Genomic DNA, 23,384 nt, shown 5'->3' with positions numbered 1-23,384 from the left:
AGTGCAGCAGATTGAATCTTGTAAAACACTTTAAAGGCATTTTTAGAGTGTAAAGGCAGAAGGATGGTTATACATTCTTTCCCCAAATAAAAAAAGCAAGAGTGATGGCTTCATTTGTTTAGGAGGATACCAACACATTAACTCGCTCGTTTCCTTTAGGTGGTATTGTGAGTCTGGGAGAGTCAACTGATTTTCGTTCTTCCGAGTTTAAAAGCTGTCAGACTGAAGGGCAGGACAAGGGTAAAAATTCGGAAAAGACCCCCTTCTGCTTCCTTCCCAAGCGAAAACACTGACCGGGCAAGCATTAGCCTGACGTCACGTGACAGGGCTGACCCTTCGTGTTACCCCTCGGCACGTGATGGTGGTTTTTCCTTGCCTTCGGGGGCTTCAGGCTTGCACGGCCGCCGTCCATCCTCTGCACCCAGCCGACTGGCGGATGTGACGTCCCGGGCCGCTAGGTTGCTGCGCAGTTCTCCGGAGAGCAGCGAACGAGAGACAGACTGGAAGGAGCAGTCGGGAAGGACCTGTAGTAAAAGAGCAGCAGCGGCAGCCGCTCCAGGCTCGGCCCCCTCCCGCCTCAGCCACCGAGAGCGAGAGAGCCACAGCCGGGCCGGGGCCGCCGCTGCGACAGACCGCAGCAGTCTTGTAAGTGAAGGAGCCCAGCACCGCCGCCACAGCTCCTCCCCTCCACCGCGGCCCCCTCGGCAGGGGGGGAGGGGGTGCCAGGCCTTCTCTCTCTCGCCGCCCCCGGTGTGGGGGCCGCCGTGAGTAGGGCGCCCCCCGCGGGATTGGCCGCTCTCTGTGTTTGCCCTTTTTTCCGCCTTGGTTGCAGTTCGCTGTGCAAGGCCGCGGCGGGGATGTACGGCCACTGCAAGGCCCTGCGGAGATGCAGAATCGCTCACGCCGCCCTGAGGCGAGCGGCCGCGTCCCGTTCCTTGGCGTCTCTTGCTATTCCAAGGCGATGCTTTGCGGGCGCGCTTGGTTATTCTTGGCGTGGGGGGACGCTTTCGTGGGCCTGGGTTTAGGTTAGGTCGCTAATAAGGCGCCTCGCCAAGTTAGTGGTGTGGACGCGGGAGAATCGGAAGAGGTGCCCGCTTTGCCAAGGGGGGGGGGTGGAATTAGGCTGTTCTACTGCTCACTGTCGGCCGCGGTGACAAAGAGAAAAACGTGTAAGCAATCTTAAAATTAGACTGCTGCGCAGAAAGAAAAATTGCACCCGTGGTGGTCTTCCTGAATGAGACTTTCAGAGTTCCGTCACTCAAAATATGAGAGGCTGTTTGCTTAACGCATTCTTTAAGGCTGCACTCCGTTTCTTTCCTGGGAATTGGATACATGCATTTTTTGGACTGTGTCGCTGTAAACCTGTGCGCACGGGTCTTGAATGAAAATCAGTGATTTCTGTGGCCTCCAGTGTCAACTAAAAATGGTTAGAATCCTGTTGCACATCACGTAGACATATACATGATATGTTATACAGCTGTATAGGAACTCATCTGCATATTAAGCCACACTCCCTGATGTCACCATTGTTTCACATAGGGCTTTTTAGTAGAAAAAGCCCAGCAGGAATCATTTGCATATTAAAGCCCTATATGGCCTAGGACCTGCCTACCTTAGGGACCGTCTCTTCCCACACGTTCCCCAGAGAGTACTACGTTCAGGTTCACAAAACCTGTTGGTAGTCCCCGGGCCAAAGGAGGCCCGCCTAAAATCCACCAGGGATCGGGCCTACTCAATAACGGCACCTTATTGGTGGAACCAACTGCCGGAAGAGGTGCGGGCCCTGCGGGATCTAGGGCAATTCCGCAGGGCCTGTAAGACAGTCCTCTTCCGGCAGGCCTATGATATTAACTGACAATGCAAAATATCCTGGATGAAAAAATGTATCTATAGGCCGCCGGTTTTTTACTCTATCTTGTTTTTACTAAATTATGGTTTAATGGTATTTTAATTGTTTAAACTGAAATTGTTTTAATTATTGTGTTGTAAGCCGCCCTGAGACACCTAGGTGAGAAGGGCGGGGTATAAATCTTAATATAAATAAATATAAATAAATAAATAAATAAATATTAGGCCACACCACCCATGTCAGGCCAGCCAGAACTGCGCTCCTGTGTGTTCCTGCTCAAAGAAAGCCCTGCTTCTATACAAAGCTTACTGCTTGGTTACAAGAACAGATTTATCCTCAACATGATTTTCATGAATGCCCCAAACCAAGGGTACTGATTATGGAACAGCATGTCAATAAACAGTTGTGTTTATTCTTAGGTAATTTGTTCAGTGTTGTCTAACCACTTTAAGCAACCGTATATGAATGCTAAATATACTTTGAGTATGATCCAAGATTTTTTAGCATTATTTTGCCACAGAGATATTGGGGATCCTCATTCAGGCTTTGTTTTGTACCTAAGTAGTTTTTTTAGAATCATATTTGGGTCTTTCTAGTAATGGGATATCTGAAGCTATACTTAGTTGAAAATAGTGTGAGAAAAGTTATTACCTATCTAGTTTCACATTCAGCATGCATTGAGAATTCACATTATAAGCCAAGTTTTTGGTAGTTAAAGCTAATTCCCAGTGTTAGAAGTTAAGCCAAATATAAAATGTACCTTTATTATGTTTACATTGTTTTTCCTTTAAGCCATCTTTATAGAAACCTAAGATTTTTATGAGCCATTAAACTGGTTTGCAAGCAATTGGTAGCAGAGCACAAAACTAGTGTGAGAAGAGGCTTTTTTAATGATGCTTAATAGCCAAGAATCAGCTTGTATTGTCTGTCCTAAATTATTTTTGTGCATGTACAAAAATAGAACCTGAAACAGTGCTAGAAACATACTGTGATGGAGCATTCTTTGTTGTCTTAGGAACTACCATGACTCTTGTATTTCTTTGAAAGGGGGTGGGGCAAGAAATTGTAGTCTGTGGGTTGCAAGAATATGCTTGAACAATTACAAAATCCCCTCAGTTTGCAAGAGTCTCTTGAGGAGACTTGCAGTGCAATCCTGTATGTATCTATTCATAAGAAAACCTACTGTTTTAAAATGGGGCTTCCAAGAAAGTGTAGATAGCCATATCTTTTGTAATTTCATGCTGTTTATATACCAACTTAAATATCTGACTTAAATGTTTGGCAATTCAGATATTTGATGCTGGCACAACTTTATGAAGTGATTGCTGAGGAAGAGCAAGGAGTGCAATTCCGCCGAATGCTTCCTTGTTGGCAATTGTCTGAATATCTACATTCCATTTCAAATAGCAGAATGTCCTATTGCCTTGCTCTGCAGCCAGCAAAACAGGCATTCTGATTTTACTGATGGTTATACATTACCTACTCCTTGTAACTCTTCATCTTTCAGATTGACTTACTGATGCAGCATTTTTTTAGTTTATAGGTAAAGCAGGAAGTCCTCATAATCTTAAAAAAAATCTTACAATCTAGACTACTAAATATCCAGTCAACTACATTGACAGTTTATATTCACAAAGAGATGAGAATTTTAGTATGATGCAGTGTAGGATACAGTGTAGCAGTACACTTTTATATTTTAATATGTGTTTTGTCTATTCAAATATAATTTCTAGAGAGGCTGTAATTTTAAGTGCCAAAATGTCTAGGTGTATATAGCAACTTCTCAAGCAGTGTTTTGATTTTTGTATATCCTACTATTCATCAAACATTTGTATCTCAATTATAAAACTGAATGGTAAAGTGCTGTAAGTAACACATGGTGTTTGAGTTGTATTTTGGTGGCTTGTTTTCTAATCAGGAAATTTCCTAGTGTGTCAAACTTGATAAGATTATTCTAGAGACAGGTACCTCACATACACTTTATACCATCTTCAAAAATATGCAGATACAGCATTTGTGAATTCTTCTGTGTCATAAGGCTAGTCTGAATGCTTCAGAATATGAATATTCTGTTCTAAATGTGCCAACTGGTTCCGTATTGAGAGTTACTGAGACAAAAATACTGTAAAGGGAAAAATCAAGGCACATGGGCAGTGCTGGTATTTTCAGACCTGATGATCACTGATAGTATATTACAGTCTTTTAAGGAGGCTGTGATCTTGTCATTGCTTACTCCTGATCAATGTCACTGGTTTTCAGGAAGATGTCTTTTGGGGCATAAGAACATAAGAGCAGCCATGTTGGATCAGGCCAATGGCCCATCCAGTTCAACACTCTATCACACAGTGGTACTTTCATAGCGCAATCTTATGCTGAGTTGGAGTTCCTCTATTCTAAGCCTGTTGGAATCAATGAGTTTGGATTGGAATAATTCTGGTTAGGATTGTGCCCTTAATCTCTGAGATCATTGCTAATTAAGTGTAATTGTTGAAATAAGGCAGTTTCATATTTTCATATCTGCATTAAATCAAGCAGATTAAAGCTTCATTCCCAAAATGAAAGTTGCAATTCCTCATTTGGAATTGATGGCTCAGAGCCAGTGTTCCCTCTAAGCTAACATGAGCTAGCTCACAGATTTTTAGTCTCCAGTTCACACACTTTTGTCTTACCTCAGGAAGGATGATCCCAGAGCACAAAATTTATGCAGTAGCTCACAACTTTAATACCAGTATAATTTTTGCTCACAAGACTCTGCAGCTTAGAGGAAACATTGCTCAGAGTCTGTATTTGTATTATTTATTGTGGGTTAGTAGAGGATTTCTGCAGAGAAAAAGGGATGGATTTTGCCAGTTCTTCCCTCCTACTGCATACTTTTGACTCCTTGGTTATGATGTTTCTGAGTGTCTTGTCCTTCAGAATCAGCATTTTGGGGAATATTTTGGCTTTATAGGAGAGGTTTAGGAATTAACATTCTGCAGATGAGAATTCCTTCAGGCAGCAGGAATTCTGTGGGATGCAAGCCAGTAAAAAGTAACTTAGGTAAAGCTTTTTTAGGTAGATCTAGAAAGCAGATCTCTATTTGAAACCAAGAAGGGATGTTCAGTGACTTGGGGCTGAATGTATACACAAACACACAACAATAACTGGAATATATATATTCTAGTTATTGTTGTTTACATGCATTAAAAGGTGTTATCCACTTAATTCCAGCTATGTACAAGGAATGTTTTGTGATGTTTATGGATATCAGGAACTGCAAAACCTCTATATCCATGCATATCTGAAGTGAGAGTCTAAATATCTGTTTGTGGCTTTAAAAAAAGTCTTTTAAACCTTGCTAGGTGCAGACCCTGAAAAACATTGGGTGTTAGGAGGACAAAATTTTCTTCAGCAATGTTGCAATAGAGGAGCTGATTTTTGTGATTAAAAACATCCTAATGTTGTTCATTTATTGGTTATGTTTGAAGCACGTGTATTTTAGCTCATGGCTAAAATCAAAGGAACTAAATGGATGTTGTGTGGAGAAATGGTTTGGAATGTGGAGGCATTTACTGACAAGTAGAAAGTATAATGTCATAGCATAGTTACAATGGTACATGATAAAGGAATCCCAAATGGCTAATTATAGACTCAGTGCTTTTGTTTTATTTTCAGAGATCTAAAATAATTGATAGTATTCTGTGTCTTTTAACAAACAGTTTATTGAAATGAAGTTTTATTGTAGAGTGTTGAATTATCTAAAGAAATGAGCACTGAGAATTCGATAGTTAAGCGCTGCATAACTAAACCTCTCACTTCAGGGCTGGTCTCTGAGCTATAAAAGAGTAAAAAACTCATTGCAAGCTGCAATATATGCAGAAACATGATGTGCCAAATTTCAGGGCAATGGTATAGATAATTTTCCTTTAGATACTATAAACTCATCTGTAACCTTTAAAAAAATCAGATCAGCTGATACACGGGTTTGTTGTTGAGTTAGTTTCCTAACCATATGTCTATATAATTGTTTATATAACTACTGTAGGCTTTCCCATTGGTTTGCTGGGCAGGGGCAATTTTATATCTATGCAAAGAAGCATGAGTGTGTCTTTTCCAGGCATCTTTCCCCCTCTGAAGTACAACAAAACTATGATTACCACTTCCAGGAAGTATTGTCAAAACAAGGTGGTAGCCTCCCTTTGGGCCTGTTTGCATTTGTAAGCAATGGTATATAGAGGCATAAGGTTACATTGTAAAGACATGGAGTGGATCCAGCAAGATTTCATTGTGGCATTTCAGGCTGCCGTGAGGGATGCCAGAAGTCACACTCTGCTGGCAGAAGTCCCTTGCACTATGGGAGAAATGGTTTTGGATCCACCCTGCTTTTCATGTGGTACTAGCACTTATGTTATCAGAGGATACAATTAACAGTGTTAAAGTGGAGAAGAGTGCTTGTTGCATGTGTAGTGAAGTGAGAATGTAAGATGAAATTAGGTATCTATTTAATATTTCACTTGAACAATAGTGGTTGTGAGTGTCATATTCTTTTCCCAACTTCTTTTTCTTATAGTTACTGAAATCATGAATCCTGTCTATAGTCCTGGATCTTCTGGGGTTCCCTATGCAAATGCCAAAGGAATTGGTTATCCAGGTATGTAAAAACACTAAACATATTACCTTGGTAGTAGTAAACAAACTGAATAATAACTTAATTTTAATTTCAAATTACAGTTTGGACAGAGTAGCCAGTTATTGCCTAGTGGATATCTAAATAACAAACTGGTCGAGCCATGAAGGTAGCCAAATACTGCTGCATGTGTACCTCTAGAGAAACTGGGCTTGAGTGATGTTACATCAGGTTGCTTTTGCAACAGTCATTTATTTGATTGATGGAATGATTGCACTTGTATCCTGCCCTCCTCAAACGGACTCAAGGTGGCTAACAACAGTCACAATTCAATGACAGATTCACATTATAACAATAAAACATCATTAAAATATTAAAATAAATTTTAATACAGTTTAAATACAGTTCAGATGGCATTCTGTCTGTTTTGAATTAATTTGCGATGATATTGTGGGGTAGATATTACACCCCCATAGATGTTAAAAGTACCTCCATTTAGTTATTAAAAGCCTGCCTGAACAGATATGTCTTACAGGCCCTGCGGAATTGTGATAAATCCCACAGGGACCTAGTCTCCTCAGGGAGGGCATTCCAAAGGGCAGGCGCAGCCACGGAAAAGGCTCTTGCCCTTGTAGTCGTCAAACAGGCATTCTTTAGCCCAGGGATCTTTAACAGATTTAATGAGCTTGATTGTAGTGCTCTCTGGGGCTCATGTGGGGAAAGGCGGTCCTGAAGGTAGACAGGTCCCAAGACATATAGGGCTTTAAAGGTCATAACCAGCACTTTGAACCAGGCTCAGAACACTACAGGCAACCAGTGTAGCGTCTCCAGTGCAGGTTGGATGTGTACCTGTAAAGGCAGCTCCAGTACCAACCTGGCCACAGCATTCTGCACCAGTTGCAACTTCCAGGTCCAAGTCAAGGGCAGCCCCATGTAGAGGTCGTTACAGTAGTCTATTCTCGAAGTGACCATTGCATGAATTACTGTAGCCAAGTCGTTGCATTCCAGGTATGGCGCCAACTGTCTTATCTGCCTAAGGTGATAGAATGCACATCTGGCAGTGGCTGCCACCTGGGCCTTTCTTTAGTATAAAGGATATTAGAGACACGGGAGAATTACAAAAAACTGGTTGTGCTTTCTTCTTCTGTCATTTTTCCAGAAGGGCAGGTAGGTAACATGTCATGTGAAGATTGACGGCGCTACCCTGAGGCAGCAGGCCCTGTGGTGAGCAACTGTGCTCCTTGGCTATGATCGCAGAAGGCACAGAAAGTGCTTCAGAGTTATTGCTGGTGTTTTATTCTTTTCTGGGTCCAGTAGGCATGAAAAGAGCCACACATAATACAGTGCTAAAGGTGGCCCTTGGCTATTTCTGTGCTTGGAAAAGCTGCATGACATTAATCAAGATTGCTGGAGTAATGGTTTCCATTTAAACTAATTTTTCTATGTGCATAACAAGAAGAACTATTTTGTACAGTTACAGTTGGATCTTTTGCATTTTAGTGTATGGGTATAGGACTGTAGTGTCAGTTTTCAAAATCTCCATCACATTTTAGCAGAACCATTCAGTTTGGTTTCAAGTAATGCAGATCAGAGGATGACTTGATATCATGGCTTAACATTCTTTTTGGGGCTATAAAATGGTTCATTTGACAGATTAATATTCAGTATCTGATCTTGCTTGTATCCTGAACTGAAGTAGCACTAATAGAAAATATACTGCCATGTACTTAATGCAAGATAAGGCACCATCATCTTTCTTCTGTGTGACTCTAAAGGATTGTGCTGCTCATCCTTTTTTTCTTCATGAAGAAGTGATGAATTCACAGGAATACTCTGCTAGTCTTGCCTTACTAGAAGCATTAATATTTCTTGCAAATACTTAGCATCTACAGAATGTTGATTCCTTTTTGTTAAAATAGTTTCTGCAAACTGCTGTTAGGATCTGTCAAAAGTGAAAATAATCCTTGTTGACTTTCTGAATTTCATTTGCCTTTATATTTCCTAGAGACACTTTGAAATCTAGTTACTATAGGTCACGCAACTTTGTAGAAAGCTGTTAACACTGCCATGTAATCTTTAAAAATATTCCAGTGGATGTGTTCTGTTGACTGTAGTATAAAATTCAGAGTTTGTGTTTATGCAGTCCAGTCCTATAAAGCTTACTCAAAATCAAGTCCCCCTGTTTTAAGTTGGGCGTCCTTTTAAGTAAGTGTAGATATATGTTAGCATCTTCTTACAAGTATTTGAAATGCATTGATTTCAGCCTTACAGGATGTTTAAGCATGAAGACTTTTCAAGTGCATCTAGTGCAGTGTAGAATAGTGACAATGTCTGCAGTTCAAATAAATTATCTGTAGGTCATAAATTACGGTATCTGGCTAGTCTCAGACAGACTGCTATATCTCAGCCCAGTCCTGCTGTAAGGACGAGGGAAATAAGTCCACAAAGGTCATCAAACTACCAGTGTACAAATAAATGTTAGCTTGAGACCCTGGAGAGCCGCTGCCAGTGTGAGAAGACAATACTGACTTTGATGGACCAAAGGTGTGATTCAGTATAAGGCAGCTTCATATGTTAGATATATCTCTTAAAATAAATGCAGATTTTCAGTAAAGCTTCCATGCTTAGTCTCATGGAAGAAATTCTTGCTCACCTCTGGTGACCGGAAAAGTACCATTTAGCATGGTTTTATTAATAGCGTCTTACTTTTCAGGCTGTTGGAAACATTGACAGTTTACGTTGAAGGCTTGAATGGTCAAGGAAAACATTATATAAATGTTTATTGATATTTCAGTTTGTAGCATCACTGTGTTTGCTTGGTACCTATTGTGGAGATGTAATCCTGTATAATCCTTACTTGTGCCCTTCAGATATGTAAAATAAAGTTCTGTGTGCAGTTAGCAGTATGAGTAAGTAAGTACATGTTTGTGGAATTAACAGCTATTAAGAGCAAACTGCTTGTCAACATTTTCCCCCAAAGAGTCTTCCGTGGCTTTTTGTGTTGCAAGCTGAGAACAGATGCATCTGTTACCATGTGTTCGTTTAGCAGGCAGCAACAACTACCCACAGATTCTGGACCTATCCACTTCAAATGTGACTGTGTGCATTATTTGTGCATTAATCTTATTTAATGCCATGTGAACAGCCCTTAGGATATTCTTCAAATGGTAACTGTTGCACAGTAATACAGTTTATTTCTGAATATTTTTGACTGAAACAGATTGACTGTGCAGTCCATCATAATAAACACATGAAGCAGCTCGCCAGGCTAGTTCTGTAGCTACTGCTTAGATATCTAAAATTTGCCCAAAGATGTTTGAGATGTATATGATGTGCGTATGTTTTTTTAATAGCTTGTATGAGTACTAACTCTTTGGGCTAAATTCAGTTTTCAGTTGATGGAAATGGAATGGTCTTCTTCAGTCACTTAATAAAGTGATCATAGAATCATAGAGTTGGAAGGGACCTCCAGGCTCATCAAGTCCAACCCCCTGCACAATGCAGGAAACCCACAAATACCTACCCCAAATTCACAGGATCTTCATCACTGTCAGATGGCCATCTAGCCTCTGTTTAAAAACCTCCAAGGAAGGAGAGCCTACCACCTCCCGAGGAAACCTGTTCCACTGAGGAATTGTTCTAATGGTCAGGAAGTTCTTCCTAATGTTGAGCCAGAAACTCTTTTGATTTAATTTCAACCTGTTGGTTCTGGTCCTGCCTTCCAGGGCCACAGAAAACAATTCCACAACGTTCTCTATATGATAGCTCTTCAAGTAATTGAAGATGGTGATCATATCACCTCTCAACCACCTCCTCTCCGAGCTAAACATCCCCAGCTCCTTCAACCTTTCCTCATAGGACTTGGTCTCCAGACTCCTCACCATCTTCATTGCCCTCCTCTGGACACATTCCAGCTTGTCTATATCCTTCTTAAAATGTGGTGCCCAAAACTGAACACAATACTCCAGGTGAGGTCTTACCAGAGCAGAGTAAAGCAATACTATCACATCATGTTATCTGGACACTATACTTCTGTTGATCCTAGGGAGAATGGGACATGTGTCTTCAAAAACCATGTGGGACCCAGGGCCTTAGTAGGGAATGCATTAGGTAACAATCTTTTGGGGGAAAACTGGTTAAATTCAACCTTGTATTTCTGTGTTTACATTTTATCTTAAAAATAACTTGGTACCATTTAAACCTCAGCCTGTGGTAGTAGAAGTTAATCCAACAAATACTGCTTTATTCCATTTGATTCTCTGGAATTAGTATAGCAGTTTTGTGTGACTTGGACTTTATGAGCTGTTGAGAGGAAATGGGTTATCGATTGTTTTGACTTCTGTTGCATCTGTTGGCATCAAGAGTGTGCTAGGTATTATATACAGTAATGGAGTATTACCTGCGCAGAAGTCTGAATCAAATGACCTTCACTTTCATTGCTGAGATGTTTCTCTTTAAATTGCAAGTGGGGAACTTGCAGGGACTCATGGATGAAGGGAAATGCCATTCCTGCTCACCCATGGAGACTAACGGGCCCATTTGGGTTCCAGAATGCTTTGTGGGATCTGAGACCTTCCAACACCTCATTAGATGAGCTGAGCTGGTAGAGGATTGGAATTCTTGTCTCTCTGAAGCCATCAATGAGGTTGCTCCCCAATGTATTCTGTGCTCATGAGGTAAATTATCCCCCAGTATACCGTGAAAACTTAGGGGATAAAATGGGAATTTAGATGACTAGAACAAGTTTGGCAGTGTACCTGCAACAAAGCTATAAGAGCATCTTAAAGGATGCTTATGAAATCCTATGAGATGGCAGTGAAGGCTGCGAAGAAAGAATTCTGCTCATGGCATCTTTGGCTCTAGCCCAGCACAGTTGTGTTTAAGGCAATTAGATCTCTGATGTCCGTGACTAAGAGTCATCAAAATAGATATAGAAGTTTGGCCATTAGCTCTGAGGCATTTTTGAGGTTTTTTGCAGATAAAGACTTGTCACTCCACTGGAACCTACCTGCCAGTGTTGATACAGTTTGTGAACTGGAGGCCCCTTGGCCGTTGTTGGATTCCGTTTTTGATTCTTTCAGCCTGCTATCCTCTGCTGATGTCAACAGGGTCCTGGGTGCTGTTAAGCCAACCACATTCCTCCATGACATGTGTCCTTCATGACTGGTCAAGGCTGGCAGTGAGAAGATACAGGGCCCTCTGATGAATATTGTCAGTCTTTGCCTGGAGGGTCTTAAGAGGCCATGGCCATATCACTCTTTTAAAAATCATTTTTGGATCCTTCAGATCCAGCCCAGTTTCAAATTTATCATTCCCGGTAAGGTGATTTGGGAGAGCAGTAGCTGAGCAGCTCCAGGGTTTCCTGGATGAAACATTGACACTAGATCTGTTCCAGTTTGGCTTCTGCCCTGACCTTGGGATGGAGCCTGTGCTGGTCACCCTGACAGACCATCTCCATAGACTACTGGACCGAGGCAGGTTAGTGCTGCTGTTCCTGCTTGGCCTTACAGTGTCGTTCAACACAGTTGATAATGATCTTTTGACTCACCACCTTGCCAACACAGGAGTCTGTGGGGTGACCCTTCAATGACTTTCTTCATTTCTCTACAGTCAGGGACAGAGGGGTGGTGCTGGGTGAGGATGTGTCCTCTATGCAGCCCTTACTATATGAGGTTCCCAATGCTATTCAACATCTATATGCATTTCCTCCCTCAGCTGGCAAGGAGTTTTGGGCCCAGGTGTCATCAATATGCTGATGACACCCAGCTATATCTGTTATTGGCCGGCCGGCCAGCTACCATCACACAAAATCTGGCTGAGGGTCTGGCTGCTGTAGTGGCATGGTTAGCAAAGAGCAGGCTGAGACTGAATCTGTCAGAGGTGGAGCTTCTATGACTGAGGGGGCGGGTGGATGGAGCTCAGGATTCCAGTTCTTGATGGAATGCCATTGACACCAGATGGTCTGTCAAGAGTCCGGGCATGAATTGGATGCCTCCTTATTGATGGAGGCCCAGGTCATGCATGTTACCAGGCTGACATCTTTCCATCTTCACCAGGCTCAGCAACTAGCTCCTTTCTTGTCATGCCCTGATCTAGCCAAATAATCCACACAACAATCACCTTCAGACTTGATTGCTGTAACTCACTCTGTGCTGGCATGGAAACTCCAGATGATCTAGAATGTGGTGGCGAAAGCTCTGACGGGAATGTCACAAATGGCACATATTCAACCTGTGCTGCATCAGCTACACTAGCTCCCAGAGGAGTAACGTCAGGTTCAATATTTTGGTATTAACCTTCAAGACCTTGAGCAGTCTGGGACCAGTGTATCGTGGGACCGTCTCCTTTGGTATGTCCCAGGGGGAGCTTTGCACTCTGCAAATAACAGCTTGCTGGTGATACCTGGCCTTAGGGATATCCGACTGTCCTTGACCAGAGCCAGGGCCTTCTTGGTCCTGGCCCCAACCTGGTGAAACTCTCTGCCGAAGAGCAGGACCCTACAGGACATATGCAGTTCTACAGGGCGTGTAAGGTAGAGATGTTCTGCCAGGCTTTTGGTTGAGGGCAGCAACAATTCCTTTTTCACTGGCTGGCACCCTTCCACCCCTGCCATTTTATATATTCTTCATGAGTTCCCTCCCTCCTGCCTAGAAAATGGCCAGGCAATCCAGAACTGGGAGAAACATCCATAGGGTGCCATCTTGGGCTTTTACTTTTTAAATTTTTTATTTAGTTTTATTATGTTGTGCTGAATTTTAAATGTCTTGTATATTATTTTTTATGGCATTATGCCCCCTTGTACATTGCCCAGAGCAAGCTGGGATAGGGTGATCAACACACTGAATTAATAATAATAATAACTTGTGACTACTTTTTCTCAGCCGGATTCCCAATGGGCTATGCAGCTGCTGCTCCTGCCTATTCTCCTAACATGTACCCTGCAGCAAATCCTACATTCCAAACAGGTGTGTATGTGCAAAGATTGTGAAAAATTAACAATAATGGAGAGTACTGGGACAAAAGACATGAGAAATTATATGTAGTGTGTACAGAACATATTCTGCCCTTGGGAAATAATGATTGACATGAACTTTCTTCCACTGCCAATTCAGAGAGATAATCTGAAAAATCATCACTTCCACCCCTTTTTAAAAGCTTATCAAGACCATGCCCTTTGTGTGTTTGGTCAAAATTATGCCCAGTATAAGAACTAGTTAATTCAAAAAAACCTGAGCCAGGGTTGTTCCATTTTCTTTGCCACACAAGCTGTCAACATCCTGCTAGTAAAATTAAGCTGATGAGGCTTGAAGATATATAGTTAGACTCTCTTCTGATTTTGGGCTGACTTAGCTTGGAATCTGTGGCTTTATTATCAGCCTGTCATTCATTGCACAGTGCTTTTGTAGCTCATGGGGCTATACAGAATTGTCTTCCTTGTTTGTTTCCTTTCATCCTCGTTACTTGCCTGTCTGTAGTTAAGATGTTGTATTGAGTAAGTCTGTCATGAGATTTCTTATGGTACACATATGAGTTAGAAAAGGAAAGCTCACCTGCGCAAGCACCAGTCGTTTCCGACTCTGGGTTGACATTGCTTTCACAACGTTTTCACGGCAGACTTTTACTATAAAGGACACATGGCTAAATTTGAAAAAAGTGACTGTCAGTACAAAAAACTGAATGTGGCTATTTTATCTTTGTTTCAGGTTATACGCCAGGCACACCTTACAAAGTCTCCTGTTCACCCACAAGTGGTGCAGTGCCTCCCTATTCTTCATCACCCAACCCCTACCAAACTGCAGTGTATCCGGTCCGAAGTGCCTATCCACAGCAGAATCCATATGCACAGGTAAAATCATAAGTGAGAGATTTTTCATTTGTTCTGTGAATGATGGGAGGATACAGGGTTCTTCCTAACTAGTGCTTTGTGAATATATAGCTAGTAGTTGACTCAGTGCATGTGTATTGTGCCTCTTTCCTCACATTCCTCATGTTTTGCTTTAGACAGCAATTCTGTGGACTGTCTCATTTGAAGATCATTATTTTTCTTGTGATATGTAATTCTGTTGTATCTCTCCTACATCTCCCATGTCAATATCATCAATGTAAATATTTCAGGGAGAAGATAGCTTATCATTCTTCATGATATTTAGGTTGGGTTTTTTTTTTTAATCTGCAGGGCATTTTTGTATGGAGGGGCATGCAATCACCTATAATCAGAAGTAGTGTAGGTGGATCCCATGGGAAGGGTGGGTGGGTCTACAGTGACAGAATTTGTATATGGTAGTTTTGACAAAGACTATCCTTTCTACAAGCTACTGGGATAGGAACACCAAAGGCTGCAATCCTGTTTACCTTTATGTGGATGTTGGCCTGTTGAAATTAGTGAGTGCTGTTTCCAAATTAGCATGGATAGGAACAGGAACTTGGACATAAGCTGCATCAAAACCCCATTTATTTTCCTCCTAAGAGATAAATGACTGCAAACAAAAGGAACAAATTTAAACCTCCAGATTTCAGTTGATTTTGTCTTGGGGAAGTGAGGACAAGCACTGCAGTATCGAAGTAGCACAGAAACTCATACAGACATCTTTGAGAGCTCATATATGGAATTCAATAATGTAGCTGGGGCCACCATTTTATGTGCAAAGCAGAGAAAAATGTCCACAAAACTCATCTTTATGTGAAGCTTTTGATATAGTCTCTTTCCAGTGCAGAAGTGGAGTATAAGTAGATGAAATAAATGCATATTCTTCTCCTGTTTATCTCTGTTTCTTTCTCTCTTTCCACTACCTTTCCTTCTCTTTGTCTCTGTCAAGTTTTAGGTTATAAGCTCTTTAGGTCAGTAGCTGGTTTTCTGTTTTTTTAAGGGCCACGGTGTTGTATTGCTATATAAATTCAACCCACCAACGATATTATCTAGTGATCTCTGCCATTATATAAATGCACAGAATAACATCAGGAACATCACCGCTGTTTAAATTATGGAACGACTTAGACAACTGGAACTGGTTTTAGATATTGTTGTTTTAAATTACTGTATAATTTAAATGCTGTTTTAAACTTATCATATATTGTATAATTTTATTGAACTTGTTGTTAGCCACCCTGAGCCTGCCTAGGCGGGGAGGGCGGGATATAAATAAAATTTATTATTATTTTTATTATTATTAAATAAGCAAATAAATTCTGAGTCAGGCATTTGTGTCTGGGGACTGAAAGCACACTTAGTTTTGAACTGAGCATGATCAGTAAGTTGCTTTTGGTTTTAAAAGATCAGACATCCCTCTGAAGACTAAATGCAAAGATGGAGAGTGGATTACAGATGAGCCCTGCTTGCCACACCAGTCTCATTTCCAAAACGAATGCAGTGTTCTGCCTCTTGATTTCATATCTATGTCGTTAATGGCATTTTCTAGAAACTGTTTTATGTATGCATGTTCGCCAATATGAAGAAGTTTATTTTTTTTCCCCAACAGCAAGGCACTTACTATACACAGCCTTTATATGCAGCACCACCCCACGTAATTCATCATACTACAGTTGTGCAGCCCAATGGAATGCCAGCAACTATGTATCCAGCACCAATTCCACCTCCTAGAGGAAATGGTGTCACTATGGGAATGGTGGCTGGGACCACAATGGCAATGTCTGCAGGTACAGCCAGCTTTCTTTTTGTTCTTCTGTCACAGGACTGTGTGAAAATTGCAGCTCGCTTTTTGGTTTTAAAGTAATGATCATTCATCTCTATTAACTTGGTTAGGTAGATGTTACATGTAAATTCTCAAGCAAATTCTGTTAAGTGCATACTGTGTCCCTGAGCATGATACTGCTTTTTTTGTGGCTTATAGCTACTGATCCTCGGTATTATTAAACATTTTTAAAATGCCATTTATTCTACCAGCCTGCAAATAATCTGTGATGCTGTTTCATAAACTGCTATTGAATTGTTAACTGCCTTTTTTGCGTGAAACCTCTTTTCGTTAAAAATGAAAGCTTGACATTTCAGTCAAGCTTTAACACAACACTTGAGACTTTGTGAATTGTAACTCTGTAGCTTATTCTAACTGTAGCTTATTCTAATATTATTCATTTGGTATGTGCAATGTTTTATAGTCAGGAAAATACTTTTTTGGTAGGTGAGTTTCCCATCAGTATTGTGTAACCATCTGCAACAAAACTTGTACATTGTGGAGGGGTGGTGCGTTATTTTAAGAGCAAAAGGAACATTTGATTGATGTGTGCTAAACCTTCCCTCTTCCCATAGCTTGCTTCTGTCCTTTTCCCCAGTGCTGGGGTGGACTCATTTAAAAACAGGAGTCTACTGCTATCATGTATAGTTCAGCCCTGTATTCCCTGTTGATGAAATAGAAATAGTGTGACTTTACATTACATAGTTGTAAAGAATCGTGATATAAGATATATGTGAAATGCTACGCTTTACCTAAGTATTCTGTAAAAATGGGAATCTTTTGTGCCAAAAAAAATCACCTGAGGTTCACTTTGTTTTTGTTTTCGTTGGTGTGCTGCTGTTTGATATTGATAGCTGTCTTTTAAATTCATTGGTTAAGAAGTCACAGTGAATCCCAGTTCTCTGTGCAAAAAAAACATTTTGAAGAACTTGGTAGTAGCAAAAAAATATTAATACTAGCTAACAAGTCATCTACCAGGAGATCTAGTCAGCAGTCTTCATTTATGGATACATGTTGCAATCTGTTAAAGCTATTAAATACTGAAATATTTTTCCATCTTCAGGTACCTTGTTGACAACACATTCCCCAACTCCTGTTGCTCCACACCCAGTTACAATGCCTACTTATCGGGCCCCAGGAACTCCAACTTATAGCTATGTGCCCCCACAATGGTGATTACCAGGCAGTGTAAGTAATTGGTACAACTTGTTTTATTGTGTTTGTTAAGTGAGCAAGTAATAGTAGCAGATTCTTCATGAGAGAACTAGCATAAGACATGGCTAAATTCTTGTGGGACGAGGGAGGCAGTTGTCAGGAGCCATTCTGGTATTTGGAATACTTGACCATGTTTTCCTGCATGTTTCTTCTCTCGGAAAATGCCCTCCAAGCATAGCTATTGATATATTGGGGATCCTCTTATGTATAATGATAGTTTTGATTTTGTATAAAATATTTTATTTTGGAGTCTAAAGGTTTCCCCCCAGAAACAATTTTACTTGGCCTCCTCCAGAATTGTAAACCACTCCTCACAAGGAGGTCCTTGCTATGTCCTCTACCCAAAAAGCCAGTAACACTGCCATCCAGCTGGTTTAATTAGCTATGAAAACATGGGCTCAGCAGGTTTCATTTCGCCTCTCCCTGACCATGTCCTCAAGATCAAGCAAAAAGTGAACAGAATCATCCTACATTCTTGAGAAAAGATAGTGGATGCATTTAGGCAATTGCAAAACAACCATATTTGCAGTAACTCTTCTTACCTTGGGAAAAATTTTAAAGAATGGTCAGAATCTTTTTTTTATTATGGAACAGTCCATCTCTGTATCATTGACTGTAAGAACACAATTTCATCCTTATATTAAAATCTCTATTCAAATGAAACATAAATATATCTGGGCTTTCTAGTACAGCTTGGGTGGGTGCATTTCCAAAGTTAGTGAGCTATGTGCAGTGTATTCAGTGAAGATGACAACTATGCTGTCTTTAGAACACAAACTAGGGGGACTGTTTTGCTTGGCCAGCTTTTGTAACATAGCTGGTCCTGGGAATGAGGCAACTAGTGTTGTGCTGCATCTGAAATGAATCTGTATTGGTATGTCTTGTTGCAGTAAACCAGACTGAGATTCTACCTAGGCTTTTTGTCACCCTCCTTTACAGGTTTAGAGATGGGAGATATGCAATCAAGTAACTGAGGTTTAAAGTTGGTGCTGAAGCCCTCATGCCTCCAACCAGGACTTATTTCTTCTGATGCTTGCAACCCTTTGCTAAACACTAATTCCAGATCACTGAAGATTTCCCAGTGCTGCATATCTTACATCTTGGAACTCCAGGAGTTAGTCTTAAAGCAAATCCTGTTTTGTGGACTGTCTTGCAATTTTTTAGCTAATTATAATGATTAAAGGGAGTATAAATTTATTGATCATATCTAGTTGAATGCATGTTTAAGAAACACACAAAGCTTGCTCAATCTACCTGCTGTGACTGATGCAAAAACTGTCATATGCAAAATCCAAAGGAGCCGAGAAGTATTTTACAATTTGTTTTACTAATGCACTGTTGTAATGTATGCAGGGTCTTAAAAGGTAGAATTGTGAAAGTGATTTTTTTTCATAGAAAACCCATACTATACATTAGGAAGTGCTTTAACCTTTTAAGGTTAACGAAGGCACCAGTTGAAGGGGGCACCATAAAGTGATATTTTCCTTTCCTAGTTCAGTGACTGGAAAAGGAGTTTGTAGTTTGTAGAAATCTTACCGAGGATCTGTTTACCATGCATACTTATTCCATTTCCCCCCCTTTTTTGTGATTCAGTGTTACATGGACATTCTTAAAGATAAGAATTAATTTATACAAAAATGTTGTATGGTTATCAGTGAACAAAAGCAGCTTGTCTTGCTGTCTGGATCATCAAGGTATCCTTTTCTTTATTAGATTATTAGGTGGAAAACCATCTACATAATGGTTTACCTCCTAGAAAAAATCACCGATTCAGATGATTGCTGTTAGGTCCAGAAAACTTCCACACTGCCAGTAGAATCAAATTCCATTTAGCTTCAGATTCCCCTCCCCCCCCAGAAAATATACTAGTCCTTATGAGCTGAAAATGTTGCCGTTTAGACCACCTTACTTTTGTGAAATGTACTAATGCCAAGAAAATTTCAGTCAGTAGGAAGGAGTTCAGCTATGTGTTCTGAAGTAAGCTTCCATGTTTAATATTTAAAGGGGAACAAACAATTTTAAACAGCTTTTTTATTGGCTTGATTTCCTTGCAGCATGGATGATGAACAAAGTGTAGCAAGAGTGATTGTCAGGACACAAGAGTCCCCCCCCCCCCACACACACACAAAAAGCCTTTGTTACTAAATTAGAAAATAATTGAGTATAGAGGTATTCATTGGTGACAATATTTTTTTGGGGGGGGAGGGGGTTGTTAAACTTCGCCTAACCTCGTTTTGCCTACTAAAGTTGCATTTGGAAAACTGAGTTAAGGAAGTAGATGCAGTATTTCATTGCAAAGAACCACTTCTGAACTCTGCTACAGCTTGAGTTTTTACAGAAGTACCTCAGTCAGTGCTCTGGGGATATAGGGCTAGTCTTGGAACCTATTTGTGTACCAAAATCTTTATGATCCTGTATTTTGTTAAAGTTTCATTGCTAAATGCAATCAAGGGCTTTCTTTAAATTGGCATCATTTAGCACACAGTAATTGGACATTATTTTCCCAGTACTTTTTGTCAGCAATAAATTTGTGCCGTAAATGGTTGTAAATTACATTCCCCTTTTAAAGTTAAGAATTTCTGTGTAGCATTTTGATAGTACATTCACAAGGTTTTTAAAATTGTGAAATATGAGCCTCCTTTGCTTTATTTTGGAATGATATACTGAGGGGGGGGGGTTGTGATCAGTCTTTTAATCAGATTTGATAGCTACTCCTGCATAGCTTGCATGCTGATTTTAATGCTGCTCCTCCATCCTTTTCTGGGGTAGAAGGCTTCTGCATCTCATACCCCAGTTGAGGTCAGGGCCTTGATGGCTTAACATTTTTGCAATAAACACTCTTCATTTTTTTTTTACTTTAGGTTTTATAAAGTTTATTTTCCATGGGACCCCCCCTTCAATCCAAAAGCCTCTAGCACAACAAAAAATAAAGTTACTTTAAATCTTAGTCTTGAGCGCTTGTTGCAGTTTAGAACCTTCTGTATAGAAGACCTTCTTTCCCTTACCATTTGAGTCTGTACTGTTTAGGATGAGTCTGCTTAGCTATTCTGTTTGAAGAATCAGTTCACAAAGTGCTCCACAGACTAATCTGATTTGAACAGAAATCCAGTTTAGTAAATTTCAATTTAAAAAAGAAATCTCTTGCCCTGTAGAACAATTGTGAGTTTTGAAAAAAGGCTATCCTAAAATGATAACCAATGAATGCAACACCTCTTTCCATTTGACTCCTGCTCATGTAGCACTTTGTGAATGGTAAGGACAAAATTATAATTTATTTTTCTCCTATTTCACATTTCTAAATGCGTCCTCTTACTTTCTGGACACCATAGTAGTTACAGTCTTTAGGTGATCTAACTTGAGCACTTTCTTCTAAGGTGTTATGGGATTCATCTGCAAGGAAGGAATAGTACTTGTTGCAAAAGATACTGCGCCTTCCAGAAATTCTAATCTGTGGGTGGGAGGGAGAGGAGAGGGCATTTTAGTGGAGGAGACTTTATGCTTCCGGTAGACTCACTAGGGAAGTAACCAAAAGCACAGTGATGAGGGGTGTATATAGCTTGGTATATTGTTGCAAATAATAAAAAGCATGAATATGAAACTGAAAGTTTGTACTTCAAATGGGGTTACAGGTTGCAGAGGGATGTTATGGATCTTCTCCTGCTGCTTGTTCCACTCCCTATTTAGAATTCCTGTGGGGAGGGTGTGCGTGTGTGGGTTGGGTGTATGTTGTAAAATCTCAGATTCATAGTATGTAGCTGTGTTGGAACTCCCCAAAAAACTTTAAAGGGGAATTTAATGCAGTAGAGACAAGGCTCAAATTAAGCTGCTGTCAAGTGAATGCAGCCAATATACTTATCAGCATAGAAGTGAATTTAAAAAAAATCAGCAATAACAAAACAAAAGTTCTGGGCTTCACTTCAAACATTATGTGTTTAAACAATATTGAAGGTATAGAGGAGGTTCCTAAAATAGGTAACACAGTGTAGTCTTACAAAGAATTATTCCCGTATAAACCTATTGAAATAAATGGGTTTAGATTGGAGTAATTCTGTATAGGACTAGACAGATAGTATCCTAAGTATGCATCTTTTAAAAAAAATAATTGCATTCTGTGGAACTACTCTTTGCCCTAGAAACTAATAGATGTAGTCAGCAGGTATTAGCACTAACCAAATAAAAGGAAGCTAATAAAGCCTCTGTTAATTCTGGCTATAAATGTTTAACTTTAAAAAAAAAGATGTTGAGGATACGCAAACCTAAAAAGTACTTTGAGAAACTTATAAAGCAAGCATAAAAGGTGTGTTTGGTGTTGTGATCGTGATGTTGGGGATGGGGAGGAAGGGGATTCACAGTAGCTGGATTCCTGAAACTGAAAGCCACTTAGAGTTCTAATCTTTCTGACTAATACTCATGACACAGCATTCACATTGAAGCATTTCATTGTCATTTGGCTTCTCTAACCAGTCTTATTCTCTGTGGTGAAATTAGAATTGGCAAGACAGATAATTTATTTGTTTCTGTAAAAAGAACTTCCCATTGCTTGACCAATGTATTTTAAAGCAGCTTTAACTTTGTCCTGGTTAAAATGCAGAAATCTTAGAGGGGTTCTCTTATTATACAGAATAAAGTATTTGTTAAAGTTACTTAGATGGAAATATCAATTTGATACTTTTAGACAAATATCCAGTATTTAGCGGCTGCTTCTGGAAAAAAACATTGGTTTAAAAAAGCTTTAATGTTCTTGCTGGTCAATCGTGTCACTATATGAACTCCCTGATAGATGTGAAGTTTAGCATAGCCTTTTGCATTGGAATTCTGCTAGGAAACATCAAGGGATGTGAACCTGTCCAAGTAGTAAACAAATGCCTTTTCTGACTTTGCATGTTGAACACAGCACCCACCGAGTTTTGTGTGAGTGTTGTTGCACAAGGAGCTTCTCTGAAAACTGCCTTTTCCAGTTGACTTCATTGAAGGGAAAGCTTTTGTATTACCTGTTGCTCTCAATATGTGAAGCTTATTCCCCTCTCTCCCACACCCTTTTCTGAACTGGATGGAGAAATGCAAACAGAGGAGTTCCATGTGTACATTGAAACATCTGTGAAGATCCTTGTGGCCAAGATGCAAGTTTTCAGTAGAGACAAGAGGAAGAAGGCCAAGGTTATAACAGTTAGAAGCCTATTTTGCATTAGTGTCTCAGATTGGGGGTTTAAGCTTTGTCTTTTTCAGTCTATGTGAAAAGGTTTTACAGCTAATAATAGGAAGTTAAGGTGGGAGAGACAGGAGCATCTGACTCTTTCTAATGTGATAGAAAATTTGAGTATGTCAGTATCAGGAGCCAACTTAACATATCAAAGTATTCTGAACAGTTTAACCTCTAATTATTCAGCATCAGTGTCTGTGTGACTTGTTTCCAATCTGGTGTGACTTTTTGAGCACTTAGCAAGCAAACTGGAGAAGCTTCATTTAGCTTGCTGCTGTACAGACTTGTTTTTAGTAGAACGGATCTGTTAGTGGGATTTTATTGTAGTGCTATTATCGGCTGCCCTTGTGGGGTGAAAGGGGGAGAGTGCATGCAACAGAGGTTCAAGGAGGCCCCAGTAATAGTGTTTGTTATAAAATAGGCACAGGTTTCCTTTTTTGATAACTTTTTTTAAGAAGAAAAACTGTCTTAACAGTTGTATTGGTACTTTTTTCCAAGTTTAGGTCAATGTTGTCTTCCAGAACAAGTTTAAAGCATCACATCTGCATTGAACTATTGCATCAACACTTAGGAGTGGCAATTCCATTCTGAGCCAATTGTGTAAAATTCATTTTTATTTTTATGCAATCCAATGAGTAGATGAGCTCAGAGTTAAATTCTTAAAAGCACGTTTATGTAACAGGAATTGTTATGTATTAATACTTCAGTTTTCAATAAAGATTGACTGTGTTGCTTAATGTAGTCTTATTTATCTGCCAATTACAGCCCACCCACCCACAACATACACACACACACACAGTTTCATATTCTGGACAAGCTGATCAA

At 40.1% G+C, this 23,384-nt stretch overlaps 2 protein-coding genes across 2 annotated transcripts in view; one reads left to right on the top strand and one right to left on the bottom strand.

Annotated features, from left to right (window-relative positions):
• The first annotated feature begins 282 nt into the window (after nt 1-282).
• Nucleotides 283-23,296, top strand: FAM168B (family with sequence similarity 168 member B). Its single transcript, XM_060241910.1, has 7 exons — nt 283-645; nt 6,399-6,479; nt 13,337-13,420; nt 14,159-14,301; nt 15,932-16,109; nt 17,208-17,332; nt 18,299-23,296. The coding sequence occupies exons 2-6, from the start codon at nt 6,410-6,412 to the stop codon at nt 17,318-17,320; spliced, it is 588 nt and encodes a 195-aa protein (XP_060097893.1). The 5' UTR covers nt 283-645; nt 6,399-6,409; the 3' UTR covers nt 17,321-17,332; nt 18,299-23,296.
• PARL (presenilin associated rhomboid like) overlaps nt 15,860-23,384 on the bottom strand; it is a 530,597-nt gene continuing 523,072 nt past the window's right edge. Inside the window, exon 11 of the mRNA XM_060241907.1 lies at nt 15,860-15,874. The gene's annotated coding sequence lies outside the window, so the exon portion shown is untranslated. The remainder of the gene's footprint in view (nt 15,875-23,384) is intronic.

Source organism: Heteronotia binoei, chromosome 6 (assembly GCF_032191835.1).
Source record: "Heteronotia binoei isolate CCM8104 ecotype False Entrance Well chromosome 6, APGP_CSIRO_Hbin_v1, whole genome shotgun sequence".
NCBI lineage: Eukaryota > Metazoa > Chordata > Lepidosauria > Squamata > Gekkonidae > Heteronotia > Heteronotia binoei.
This window is presented reverse-complemented; position numbering and strand designations above follow the sequence as displayed.

Coding starts and splice junctions, on each gene's coding strand:
- FAM168B (XM_060241910.1), top strand. CDS start 6,410: ATGAATCCTGTCTATAGTCCTGGATCTTCTGGGGTTCCCTATGCAAAT. Junction 6,480..13,336: donor CAAAGGAATTGGTTATCCAG/GTATGTAAAAAC, acceptor ACTTTTTCTCAG/CCGGATTCCCAATGGGCTAT. Junction 14,302..15,931: donor AGCAGAATCCATATGCACAG/GTAAAATCATAA, acceptor TTTCCCCAACAG/CAAGGCACTTACTATACACA.